At 33.3% G+C, this 12,540-nt stretch overlaps 1 protein-coding gene across 1 annotated transcript; it reads right to left on the bottom strand.

The window, feature by feature from the left end:
* Positions 1-1,597: 1,597 nt before the first annotated feature.
* LOC134280280 (uncharacterized) lies at positions 1,598-6,684 on the bottom strand. Its single transcript, XM_062762683.1, has 3 exons — positions 6,069-6,684; positions 2,917-3,231; positions 1,598-2,472 (listed from the first exon to the last, which is right to left on the bottom strand). The coding sequence occupies exons 1-3, from the start codon at positions 6,568-6,570 to the stop codon at positions 2,027-2,029; spliced, it is 1,263 nt and encodes a 420-aa protein (XP_062618667.1). The 5' UTR covers positions 6,571-6,684; the 3' UTR covers positions 1,598-2,026.
* Between the last annotated feature and the right edge of the window lie 5,856 nt (positions 6,685-12,540).

The following is a 12,540-nucleotide window of genomic DNA, read 5'->3' as shown; positions in this document are numbered from 1 at the left end:
AAATAAGAGAGGGGAAAGACAAAAACTTTTTTTATTCTATATAACTGTTTATGGTATAGCCCCTCTGTTGCAACCACTATTGAAATAACGACCACTATTGAAATAATTATATCAACAGAGGTTGAGAGTGCATTTCAATTGCAAACATAGTTAGTAACCACTACTGAAATACAACTACTATTGAAATAATTATATCAATAGTGGTTGAGAGTGCATTTCAATAACAAACATAGGTAATAACCACTACTGAAATACGACCATTATTGAAATAATAATATCAATAGTGGTTGAGAGAGCATTTCAATAACAAACATAGGTAATAACCACTATTGAAATACGACAACTATTGAAATAATTATTTCAATAGTTGGTGTGATTCATTTCAATAACAAACATAGGTTGAAATGATGTTCACTTTTAAAATAAAGATTTCAATATGGAATAAATTATTGATTTCAATAGTGCTTTGAACAATAAATCCAATATACATGTTTATGGAAATAATTATTTCAAAAGTTGCTAACGTGATGAAACTTTTCGTTCAATACTTGTAGTATTTCAATAGTGGTTGAAACCTATGGTTACCATTTTGAAATGCACTCTCATCCAATATTAAATATTTATTTCAGTAATGCCCGTATTTTAATTGTAATTGAAACCTATGGTTACATGTACCATATTGAAATGCACTCTCACCCACTATTGAAATAGTTATTTCAATAGTGATATTTCAATAGTGGTTATTACCCTATGTTTGTTATTGAAGTATTTCAATAGTGGTTATTATCTACGGTGTGTTTGTTATTGAAATGCACTCTCAGCCACTATTGTTGTCGCCCACGTGTCGCAGTGGTTAGAGCGTATGCTCTAGAGTCGCCAAGTAAGGAGTCAATCCTTACGTCGCGGGTTCGAATCCCACTGCGGGACGTGGAGACCGGTCCTTCGGATGATGCCGTATAAACCGAGGCCCCGTGACGCAGTAGGTGTTGGCACGAAAAAGATCCCTCACTGCTCAAAGGCCCTGAGTGCCGAGCATAGGACAAAATTTGTAGCCCTCAATCGGCAAGTGGTGACGTCTCCATATGAGTGAAAAATTCACGAGAGGGACGTTAAACAATATACAATCAATCATTCAACCACTATTGATATAATTATTTCAATAGTGGTCGTATTTCAATAGTGGGTACGAACTGTGTTTGCTATTGAAATGCACTCTCAACCACTATTGATATAATTATTTCAATAGTGGTCGTTATTTCAATAGTGGTTGCAACACAGCATATTGATAACAGTTATTAACCTATAGTTATGAATATTCCTATTATTTTGAAAGTAAGTTCAGATAGTGGATTTAAAAAGAAATATGCATATTTCAACTGAAAGCATAAGCATAATGACAACGAACTTAAAGGTTTTTTGTGTCCGCTGAATGGTGACTGCAAGGAGCTGAAATCTAATTGAATGATAACTGAAAGGTTACTGAAACTTATCTGTCATTCAATCTTTGAATAGCCACTACCAAGTAAGTGAGAGCCACCTTTCAATTTGGCTTTCAGTTTAAACTGAAAGGTCTTGATTCTTTCTCTGCGTCATCAAAACAGATTGTGGAAAAAGGCCATAAAGTAGACCATGATGTTTGCGAAATGTTTATTTCAAACAATGTTGTAAATACAAATGTATCATTACCTTGTTTTTTAGTAGATCACCTTGTTTAAAACGAAATCTTTTGAAGAACATGTTTTGTAGCGAATCAACTGTGAGACAAAAAGTCCAAGACCAAAGAGATAATGGTATATTGGAACATACATAAGAGGATTCATAATATCATAACAAAGTCTTTTTTTTTCAAATTCATCTCATGGCAATACAATGGTAAAGCATATGTTATATGGTTAACATAAAGACTGTTTATGAGTCTCATAATATATGCACAAAATAATTAAATATAGTAATCCTTGAAAGATATTAAACATGTTATTGCCACAAAATTACGGTCCTATAAGGACTTATTCAAATAATAATTTTCTTATGATTCATCCATTTTTTCTGTGGAAAATTTGTTCATTTTTACATCCAGTGCCCCAAGAACACTTTCAATCGGCGTTACACAGGCAGTATTGTAAGAAGTACCTCCTACAATCATCCCTATGCAGACAAGCTGATCTTCACCTCCTGCAGAGTCGACTTGGAAAACAAAGGATCCAGAATCTCCTTCAACTGCAAAAGGAAATGTTGGTGTTCCAGATATTTCTATCTGTGAACGATATATATGTGAAGCCTGTGATATTGGATTAGTTAAGGACAATTGAGGATCTCCATATTTTGCAGCCATTCCTTCTAATCGTATTAAGCCTCTTGTTAATCCACTTTTAGCGCCGCATTTGATACATGCATTATTACGCGACTCTTGATCAGACTTGTAGTCGCGAGTAGCGCCACTTGAATATTCTGGAAGTCTTTCTAAGCTGAAACCTAAAAAAACATCCTTGTTAAACCATTTGTAAAACGTTGAATGAAATTTTGTCCAAATTTTAAATATTTCCTAGGATACCACAACATTTATAATATCATAATTGGATAAAAAATCACTTTCTCCAAAAATTAGTCTATAAATTAATTAATTTTTGTCAGGGTTTCCTCTCTCACTGCTTAATGTGAGCTTGCCTTTGAAAAAATGCAAAATTCTGTTTGTCCAACTACTTTAACTGGAAATAATAATGTAGCAATGCAGTTAATTTTTTTTACGTAGGAAAAAATAATTTTATCCTTTAGAGAATTTTGATACCATAGTTGAAATGTTTTCTTATTTCATTTCTAGAACATGAAAAGGTTTCTGATTTAAAAATTACAATAAATGAAAAGGGAAGATATAACAGCTCTAGTGCTTTGCTAGTTTTATTTCTCCTTTGCACATACCACATTCTGTCAATTCTGAAACTCTCTGTATTGAAAATAATCCTCTATTAGGCATACGGCACTCAAGCTTTACGACCGTTGCATCAACTGAAACATCTTTGTAATAATTATTTGGGAAAACTGATGCATGGTGAACTCCACAAACATTTGGATTTGGGGCACAATTACTGGAAGGCTGTACTATCTCGAATGGTTGTCTCAGATTCGGAGAGTTGCTTTTTGCAAAATCGAAGAAGACATGTGCACAAGTTATTAAGCCCAACTCTCCTGTTCTTAAGGTAACAAACCCACCAAGGGTACCTTCCTTGTAATCTCCTGAAATTATATTTGAAAAGAAAACATAAGATTGCTCTTATATAAATACTTGTATTGTTTTACTTCAAATATTAATCGAAACCTATTCGTATTTGCACATTTTCTTTGAATTGTTCCAATATATATTATGAACTAGAAGGTTTTCATATTTAAGTTGTAAATTTTCATGTTATTGTCAATCGATTCAGTATGTATTTTCATGCACTTTGAGAATTTTTTCAAAAGTCAAACAATGTGTTGGATGACCAGTTTTATAGAATCACGGCATTCTCCTTTATTATAAAATGCGTTTTAAATATATATAGATTCTCCATTGGTCACTTAAAGTTAAGTTAATAATCTCAAAATGAAACTCTAAATAAGGTAATGTTTAATCATTCTGAAAATCTTAATTACTCTCATTATGACCCTTTGGTAGTTTGTTTTTTCCCCAAATCAATGTCTCCTATACACTTAGTTATGTCTGTAGGTCTATTGACTAAACACATGCATAAATTAAAATAGACAATCAATTTTTTGCAATATTTTGTGTAACATTTTTCAAAATAAAAAATGTATAACAAATAAACACAAAGCTTTTGTTTAGAAAGCATGTTTCTTATTCTATCAGCCTGTCAGCCAATAACAAAGTGGAGATGACGAGTAGTAAACGATTTCATAAAATAAAATATATTCCTGTACACTGTAATAAATACAAACTTTTGAGCAGGGTATTTAACAAAAACCCTGGGAGTTCAAGAGGTTGGATCACTCACTAAGAGGGAAATGGTTTTCCCGATTGGTCAAATAAATCTGCCTTGATTTTTTGTTAAAATCGGGTATAAGGAACATTTTTTAGTCAGTCTAATTTAAAAGAAAAACCGCTTAAACATGGTATGAAATAAGTCAACTCACAAACGACCTAATGACAGGTTATTTTTAATCAACACTGACTTTAACATCAACTTATTTGTCATAAACCTGCCTATTTTAAAAGAAAAGTGATCGTGAGTATAGAATAAACAACATGTGTGTTATTGTGGTATATTACTACATGAATAAGGAAAAGTCATGTCGTTTGTCATGCAATGAAGCTGTTAGTTTGCCTTAATTATCTATAATAAGTAAAACATCCAAACACATCACAGATATGTTACACTCTGTGATGTCTTTTATTTGAAGTTCACTGGGACATATCGAGTCGACATATTAATGGAAGTATCTTTTCTTAATTGATAATACGTCGTCGCTATATAGAAAGTTTGATTGTTTTTTTTTTTCATTTTCGTATTGAAGTTTTTGAATAAACCCCGCTTCATATAAAAACAGAAATGGATGTTCTGGTTACGGGGATGCTTGTGATACCTATGGGAATTCCAATAGAGTGTTCGAAAACCTGATTTAAGGTTCATTAACCGTCTACTCACTTATATAAAATGTTGCTTGAACTTTAATATTTTTTTTCTAAAGAAATGTATTTTATGAGTAAAAAACAAATAATTAAAGCATAGCTTGATGGGCAAAATTGGACAAAATGACACTTCAACTTAGCAAATCTATAAAGGAATAATAGACATTTATATCAATAAGAGTTATCTCACTTATCAGAATATAAATTTCCCTTAAAAGCGTAAAAAATTACTGGTTAACAAGACTTCAAGCATTTTGTAAATATATACTTCAGAGTACTTATATGTAGAATTGGAATCATTTAAAACAATTATTTTTGCGAAAGACCAATTCTATGGCCATATATTTACGATTTCATTGGCTAAATTTTTCAAGGGAATGGTTATATTGAAATTTGGAAGAGAGGAATGTTTTGTAATTATTGATTTATTAACATTCTATAAATTTTTCAATTTTCTAATAATCCTTCTTAGCATTTACATCTGATATACCCTACTTCTCAAATATACTGTTCGACATTACTCTTGGGGAAACTTTTCCTTAACTGCTGTAAAATATTTTGCAAGGAGTAAAGAAGAGGCCTATTGAACCAAAACCCTTTGTGACACTGGTCCCTATATGATTTTAAAAATACCGAGAGCATGCCGACGGAACAGTTGCTAAATTTTCATCGAAAATATTCGAACTCACGCCCTTCTGTTCCCGGAGCAAATTTGAGCCACCATGAGGGTCAAAATGTATTGAAATTGGTTCTCTTGTTAGAAATGAAAATGTAAAGGTATTAGGCACGTAATAAGACCACGAGGAAAAATTTATTGCAAAAATATTATGCGTGAAAATGTTATAGTTATGAAGAAACGATTTTTCCTCGTTGGTATCTGTGCAAGTTCTAAAGACAAATAGTTCAATTTTGTTGAGATTTTATAGAATCTAAAGATTAAATGAAAATCTAACTTAGTTTACATTTGTTTGTTAGTATGGGGTTTTACGTCTCTCTTGATTTTTTTTCCACTTATACGGAGACGCCATCACATGCAGATGGAGAGCTTTAAATTTTGTTGTATATTCGACACTTACGACAATAAAAGAGAAGGATATTTCTCGTACCAGCACTAATTACATGTACGATACGCGACATTGGTTTATATACAGTCCCTTCTAAAGGATCGGTCTCCACATCCCACAGTGGGTTAAACACCCGCAATGTATGGATCAACACCCTACTTCGTGACTCTCAATCAGACGTTCTAACCACTGCCCACTTGGGCGACAAAAGAGTACATGTTCATGTTAAATAAATTCTTTAAAAATATATATATTTACATTTAATTTTTAACGTCCATGTAAAGAACATTTATGTGATTTTCAAAGGCATTTTCTTTCATAAGAATAGAGTTTTTCTAAGAAATAAAACATTTTTTCAGAGATTTATCGTAGCTTCATATTACCTTTTCTTCCTATGCTGGCACCAATTCTCAATGGATTAAGTTCTTCAGAGGAACTTTTAAAGAATCCATCATTTGGAAAAAGATAAAAGAATCCTTCACGTACATCTGTTTTTATTCCATTGATACATTTTGGAAATTCAGCTTCATTTAAAGGAACGACTGATTTGCAGGAACAATACATCACAATACATAACTCAGGAGTAATTCTTGTCCCTTCTCTTTCTGACCGAAATCCAGATACAGAGACAATTTCCAAATTAGAATGCTTTTCAAAGAGCTTCTTAGATATTTTTTTCAAACTATGTTCAATACTTTTTAGAGACTCTTTGTGCGCATAATATTTTTTGCCAAAATATTCTTCTCTGTTCTCATGAAAGTTGACCAGTGCGCCTTCTTCAGAAGGGAATTTCCACAGTTTACATTTGATTGGAAATTTCATTTTGTGAAAATAAAATGTAGAATCTTTAATTTGTTCCAAGGCATCAATTACCAGAACAATCATCTCTATGTTTGATGGTATATTTTTCCCAAAGTAAAGTCGAATAATCTTTATATCTTTGTATACGTGAAAAAACCAATCTTTGAAATGCTTGAGTATTGTTTCCTTTGTGCTGGATGTTCCTTTAAAAAGAAAAGATAAAAAAATGAATATCAATATATTTAAAAAAAAAAAACATGATGAGTAAACCTTCTTTTTTTCCAAACAGCTGAATCATGAAATGGCTTTAAGTTAATTTTTCAAAAAAGTTTAACGTTATTGATTCCTACTTTTAAAACTCGCGCGTAAACGGGCGCTAGCATAGAAAATAAGATTTTATATATATATATATAAATTTGGTTTCATATGAATGAAGTTTCAAACTTTAAAAAATTGGGATGATTTAATTTGTAAAAATAAGTATGAAATTAATTCCCTCTGAACAATGATACAAGAGAAACAAACAGTGGTTAGCTCAGAACCTGTAAAATGTATTGTGTGAAAAATTGGCAAATGTAGCATTGTTTTTCCTGTTCTACTTGTACTTTCATATGATGATTTTAGGAGTTTTTTTTACCAATAGTAAAAAAAGACAAATGTTGGATTTTTAAAAAAAGTTGTTACTTTACATATTATACTTATGCCCCCGTAAACGAAATTTCGGGGGAATATATACTCAACAGAAAAAGAAACGCATATTATTTTACTCATTAAGAAATTTTGAAAAAAGTATATAGAATAACTATGATTTTTTATCATGGGATACCTGTGAACTATTTAAAGGACAACATAGGCTTTTAAAACCCAATTGCTAAATTGTTTCCTTCGATTAATCATGTAAATGAAAAAAATGTATAACATAATTTCTTGGAAATTGGAGGTCCATTTTCATTGATATTTTGGATTTAGTGAAACAATAAACAATTCTATTAAATTCATATTTAAGATTTGATTAATTTCAATGCTGATGCTTCTATGCCACGCATAAACAAAGATGAACGCAACAAGGCTATCACAATGATGCCAACGGGAGCTACGCAATCTGAAGTTGCGACTGCATTGGTGTACACAAAGTGAGCTTGTAAGGAGCTAGCGTCGAAGCAATCTTTAAACACAGAAAGGTGGATCCGTGATCAAGTAATTTATTTTGCAGATTTTTTTTTAATTTTGGCTGGAGAATAGGACTGATCAAATTATAATTGTTTTGTGAAGCCTATTTTATAGACACGTAGGTAAAGAAACGAGGGAGTTGACCTATTGGAGTTTTGGCGCAACGAAACATGTATGACCTTTACCAAAGGGGGGGATATTTAATATGGAGAAGATGCCGATTGAGGCATTGTATGAGCTGGTTTAAGAAAAAAATTTCTTGGTAATGTAGCAAAGAAAATACAGGGGAGTGTAAATGAATATAGAAAATAACTCAAAGTGTTTGTTGTATAAAGAAATCCAGAGAGATCCGAATTATGAAGATGTGAAGTAGCTTGGTCTTTTAGGTCATCTTTGTCAAGAAATGTTAGGTTAAAAGCCATACTTATCGGAATAAATCTTTATATAAATAATTGGATTTATACGTTATTTTTAGCGAAAATTTTTGTTTCTGGAATTTATCAGATTGGCTTAATTGACCATTAATGGCCAATCAGAAATAAGAGTCTATTTTGGTTGTGCTTAGACGTAAAAACACCTCCCTTGTCCTTGTTTAGAACAATCAGATAATGACTCGGGCTTTTTTTAAGAAAAAAAACCCGGAAAATTTGGAGTATTCGTATATGTAGTGGTCTTTACAGTGTAAGCTACACAATAAATAAACATAGTTTTCAATGCTACTACATGATAAAACGAAATTGTTATTGTACGGTCTATCTATAGTAGTTCTCAAAGTTTTCCCAGAATGCACAAACGTGAAGCCGAGCATACGTATTCAAGGAAGTTTGACTAACGTAGTTGCTAGCGCTCAATCAATCGGCTTTTCGGCGTTTAAACGTAGGTCTCCACCACCTAGTAACAGGGATGACAAACTAAGAATTGGCCGACCGCGGGATACCAGGCCCAAGCAGGAACATCAGCAGAACTGCTGTATAGACTGCTTAATTTAGCATAAATAGCAGAAATTGTTTGCAAGAGACGGAGAGGAGCAGGTATTCGTGCAAGACGTCTGTACATCGAAAATCAACTAGCCCTGAGACGTGAAGTCGCAAACGAAATATGCTAAGAGGCGACATCAACTTAATTCTCACTTGGCAACATAGGACATGTTTGATTTTATTATAACCGGTAGAAAATACACAAGTCGGTACTTCGTTTAATGATTTATTAACGGTCCAAAACTTGGCGTTTCTACTCGATCTGTGTGTCGGCGTGGATAGTGCAAGGTCCAGTTTCCAACTGAAGATTGTGTACAAAACAACCAATTTATAACAATAATGAAAGAACAATTATAATGAAGAGTTACTCAAAGGCATTAATTCATAATTGACATAATTGGAAAATAATTAACAATTTAATTCAAGTAAGGTGGCATCAATTGTCTAGCGGTCAAGGTCTATAATCATGTTATTTTAACACTAGATCAGAGAATATAATTATCACTCAAAATCTGTTCATTTCACTCGGTCATAGTACCCCGTCGCCCCCCCGAAACACGTCCTCGTGTTTCGAAGTTTGTCTACTGTTGGTGGGAGCTTTTCTGGCAAAATTTGAATTTCTTGTATGCTGGTTTCGACCTCCACGGGGCGGACCACTGTAAATTGCTCTTCTATAGGCAAGAAATGGTTCAGCATATTTGTTTTGCTTGAGCAGGGAAAAAATCTGTGATTTTTGGTCTTGGCTTGAAAACTCATAGTCAGATATACCTTTTATAGCTTTCTTCGACTCCTCAAGCTCAGTTGACGCAGCTACAAGTTTTTCCTGAAGTTCTCTGATAGTCTTGTCTTTCTCCGATAGTTGAACATGAAACGTTTTCCGCTCACACATCCATTTGTTTTTATGAAAACGAACATCCGATTTGTAGAGAGCCGCTTGTTCAAGGAACTTTTCAGCTTGTGTTTCCAAAGTTTCAGCATGAATTTCAACGACACTTACTGAAGAGAAAGGCATTTCACTCAAAGATTCTTTTTCTTTGTGGGTTGTCCGAAATTTTATTATTCTTTCTCTGTCTCTGGTTTGCTTCCTTTTTGATTTCCTTCGCACCGTACATGTTTTGTCAATCTGTGTTTCGACTGAGCGCGTCGGTACTGAAGAGACAGCACAGATGGTACGGAATGTCCGTGTTTTACACATCCTAGCATAGTGTCCTCTTCTTCCACACTTAAGACATGATGACGTCAGTGCGTTGCAGACGGTCCATCCGTGTCTTAATCCGCAGCGTTCACACTGTTGCGAGGTGAAGCGCGGTCGGACTGGTCGCATCCAAGCAGGAACAAATGGAAATAAGTCCATGATTAGGGGGATTCTTGTATAAAGGTTGGTAAACGCGCTCAGCTGTGTGAGAGTACTGGGATCTAACTACTACAAAGTATATGCAGTAGCCCTGGGTAAATTACCCTTAGGATTCTCCACCAAATATAGCCGGTAGAAAATACAAAAGTCGGTACTTCGTTTAATGATTTTTTAACGGTCCAAAACCTGGCGTTTCTACTCGATCTGTGTGTCGGCGTGGACAGTGCAAGGTCCAGTTTCCAACTGAAGATTGTGTACAAAACAACCAATTTATAACAATAAGGAAAGAACAATTATAATGAAGAGTTACTCAAGGCATTAATGCACAATTGACATAATTGGAAAATAATTAACAATTTAACTCAAGTACAGGTGGCATCAATTGTCTAGCGGTCAAGGTCTATAATTATGTTATTTTAACACTAGATCAGAGAATATAATTATCACTCAAAATCTGTTCATTTCACTCGGTCATATTATCACAACACACTCTAAAATCACTTTAAAAAATAAGGTTTAAACTGAAAACTTAAACTAACATGTTTAACCTGAATATGCGTTCCTTTTTCTGTAGAGTATATTTTTTACCTCTACGACCGTCTGTATGTCTATTTATTCGAAAAATTGAACCTTGCCCATAACTTTAGACTGGGTGGGACTATTGCCTTCATATTTCACAGGTGTATTTTTGTGACAAGACCTTTTTTGTGCACAACTAATTTAGACCTTTTGACCTTTACCTTGGAGTTTGACACACCTTTACACAAAAATTCTAAACTTTTACTTTGGAATTAAGTTTTGGGCGGTGTGTGCTAGGACTTTATATATCGCAGTAATACCATGATAAACTAAGAGTTTATTTGTTTTTGCAAAGTTAGTGTCTATAAAATCTCAGAAGAAAGGGATGTTACAGCAACCATTTTTCAGGTGTCTGTGGGGTAAAAGTGTTGAAAAGTGAAGTCCTTAAATGAATTGATGGATATCTCTAAAGGTTGAACCATTATTCACTCAGGTGTAATTTTTTCCAGTTTTGAGGATTTTTAATACATGTTTCACTATAAGAACGTTCTCGATGTGTTGGTATTTTCCGTATATAAGGAAAAAGTATAGTCCCTTATATAAGGGAGTTAAAAAGTATGTATTTTGAAGCTAAATGCATACAAATGAATATGCAAGTTTAAAGGTAAGACCTAATGGAATTGAATTTATATAGTTAAATTACGTTGGTTTTCTTGCTTATTTGCTATGTTTTTGGATTTGTAGAAATTTTCAAATTTTATGGTTATCAGAAACATATCATACCAATATCAGAACAAAACCTCTGAATAATGAACAGAACCACGCCAAAACATAATCATAAATTAATGATCCTCAATGAATAAATATTTATTCGAATTCTGCAAGACAAAAATAAATCCATACCATAAAATTGATTGTGATGCTACTATTAATATATGCAATCAAATAAATGTTGGAAAGGATTAAAGTACATAAAAATCACCCTACTAACATTCAGATATAGGTTTTATTGTATAAAAAAGTAAGGGGTCAAATTGCTATGGGGGTCATTTTTCAACGTGTGTGGAGTCGTACAATTACTGGTCTGGAAAGTTTTTACAGTCAAAAAATGACCCCACTTTTCGTATATATTTACCCCATGGTCAATATTCTACGGAGGTCACTTTCAGTTGTGTAGTAATTTAGTTTAACTGGGAAAAAATTGTTACGTGTACGTAATTATTTACGGTCACTCATTGTTTATATAACTATTTTTAGACAGAGCTACTCGATGCTCCTCGCGAGGATCGGTTAGTTTGACCATTACGTAACACTTTTGTTTTGAACGCGATGCTCCTTTTGAGCATCGGCCAGAGGGTAAATATATGGGGGGGGAATTTTGGGTCAGAGTTACTGTTTCGTTGGGAATTTATTAGTATAGTTACTGTATTACGTGCGAGTTACATGTACATAGACCATTCAGAAGATAGTGGATTATGTGTAAATTTTAATATTGTGATGTGTTTTACGGGCACCTGTCCCTGTAAATAAATTGTATATAAAACTTACTAATCGTATTTTAAGTCAGAGAAATATTATTGTTACCGAATAATGGATTAATTTAGCCGTTTACCGCTCGACAGCTCTAAAACTGTTGGCAGCTGGGGGATTTTCTGCATCATTCCAGTGATTTTAATTTATTATTTTTGTGTGTGTGGATTTATTCGGTGGATTCTATACGTGAAGATGAGGAAATTATCTTATATTACTTTGTATACTATTCAAAAGAACGGATCTGGATTTAGAAAGTCTATAGTGGATACTGAAAATTACAATCTTACATGTGAAAATTGCGACAAAGTATTTCCAAGGAATCAGGCAAAGAACAAAGTTTTTTTTGTCTCGTGAAAATTGTGAGCTTTCCGTGTTCAAATTGGGATGCGTAAATTGTGATCATGTGAATAGTTGCTAGTATGCGGAGGAAAATTGGTATACAGTGACACCGCTCGAATTATTGTGTTTTTAAAATAGTAGAAATGGTTTTCAAAAATAGTC

This window comes from Saccostrea cucullata, unplaced genomic scaffold (genome assembly GCF_032062105.1).
Source record: "Saccostrea cucullata isolate Sc308-1 unplaced genomic scaffold, CSIRO_AGI_Scuc_v1 ctg518, whole genome shotgun sequence".
NCBI classification, from domain to species: Eukaryota; Metazoa; Mollusca; class Bivalvia; order Ostreida; family Ostreidae; genus Saccostrea; species Saccostrea cuccullata.
The sequence above is the reverse complement of the archived record's forward strand: the minus strand, read 5'-3'. Positions and strand labels throughout refer to the sequence as shown.

What these genes read in the sequence shown, in the direction of transcription:
- LOC134280280 (XM_062762683.1), bottom strand. Translation starts at nt 6,570, where the DNA reads ATGATTGTTCTGGTAATTGATGCCTTGGAACAAATTAAAGATTCTACA. An exon ending in TGCCAGCATAGGAAGAAAAG is followed by an intron (nt 3,232 to 6,068) that starts GTAATATGAAGC and finishes ATATAATTTCAG; the next exon opens with GAGATTACAAGGAAGGTACC. An exon ending in TTCAGAATTGACAGAATGTG is followed by an intron (nt 2,473 to 2,916) that starts GTATGTGCAAAG and finishes ATGTTTTTTTAG; the next exon opens with GTTTCAGCTTAGAAAGACTT.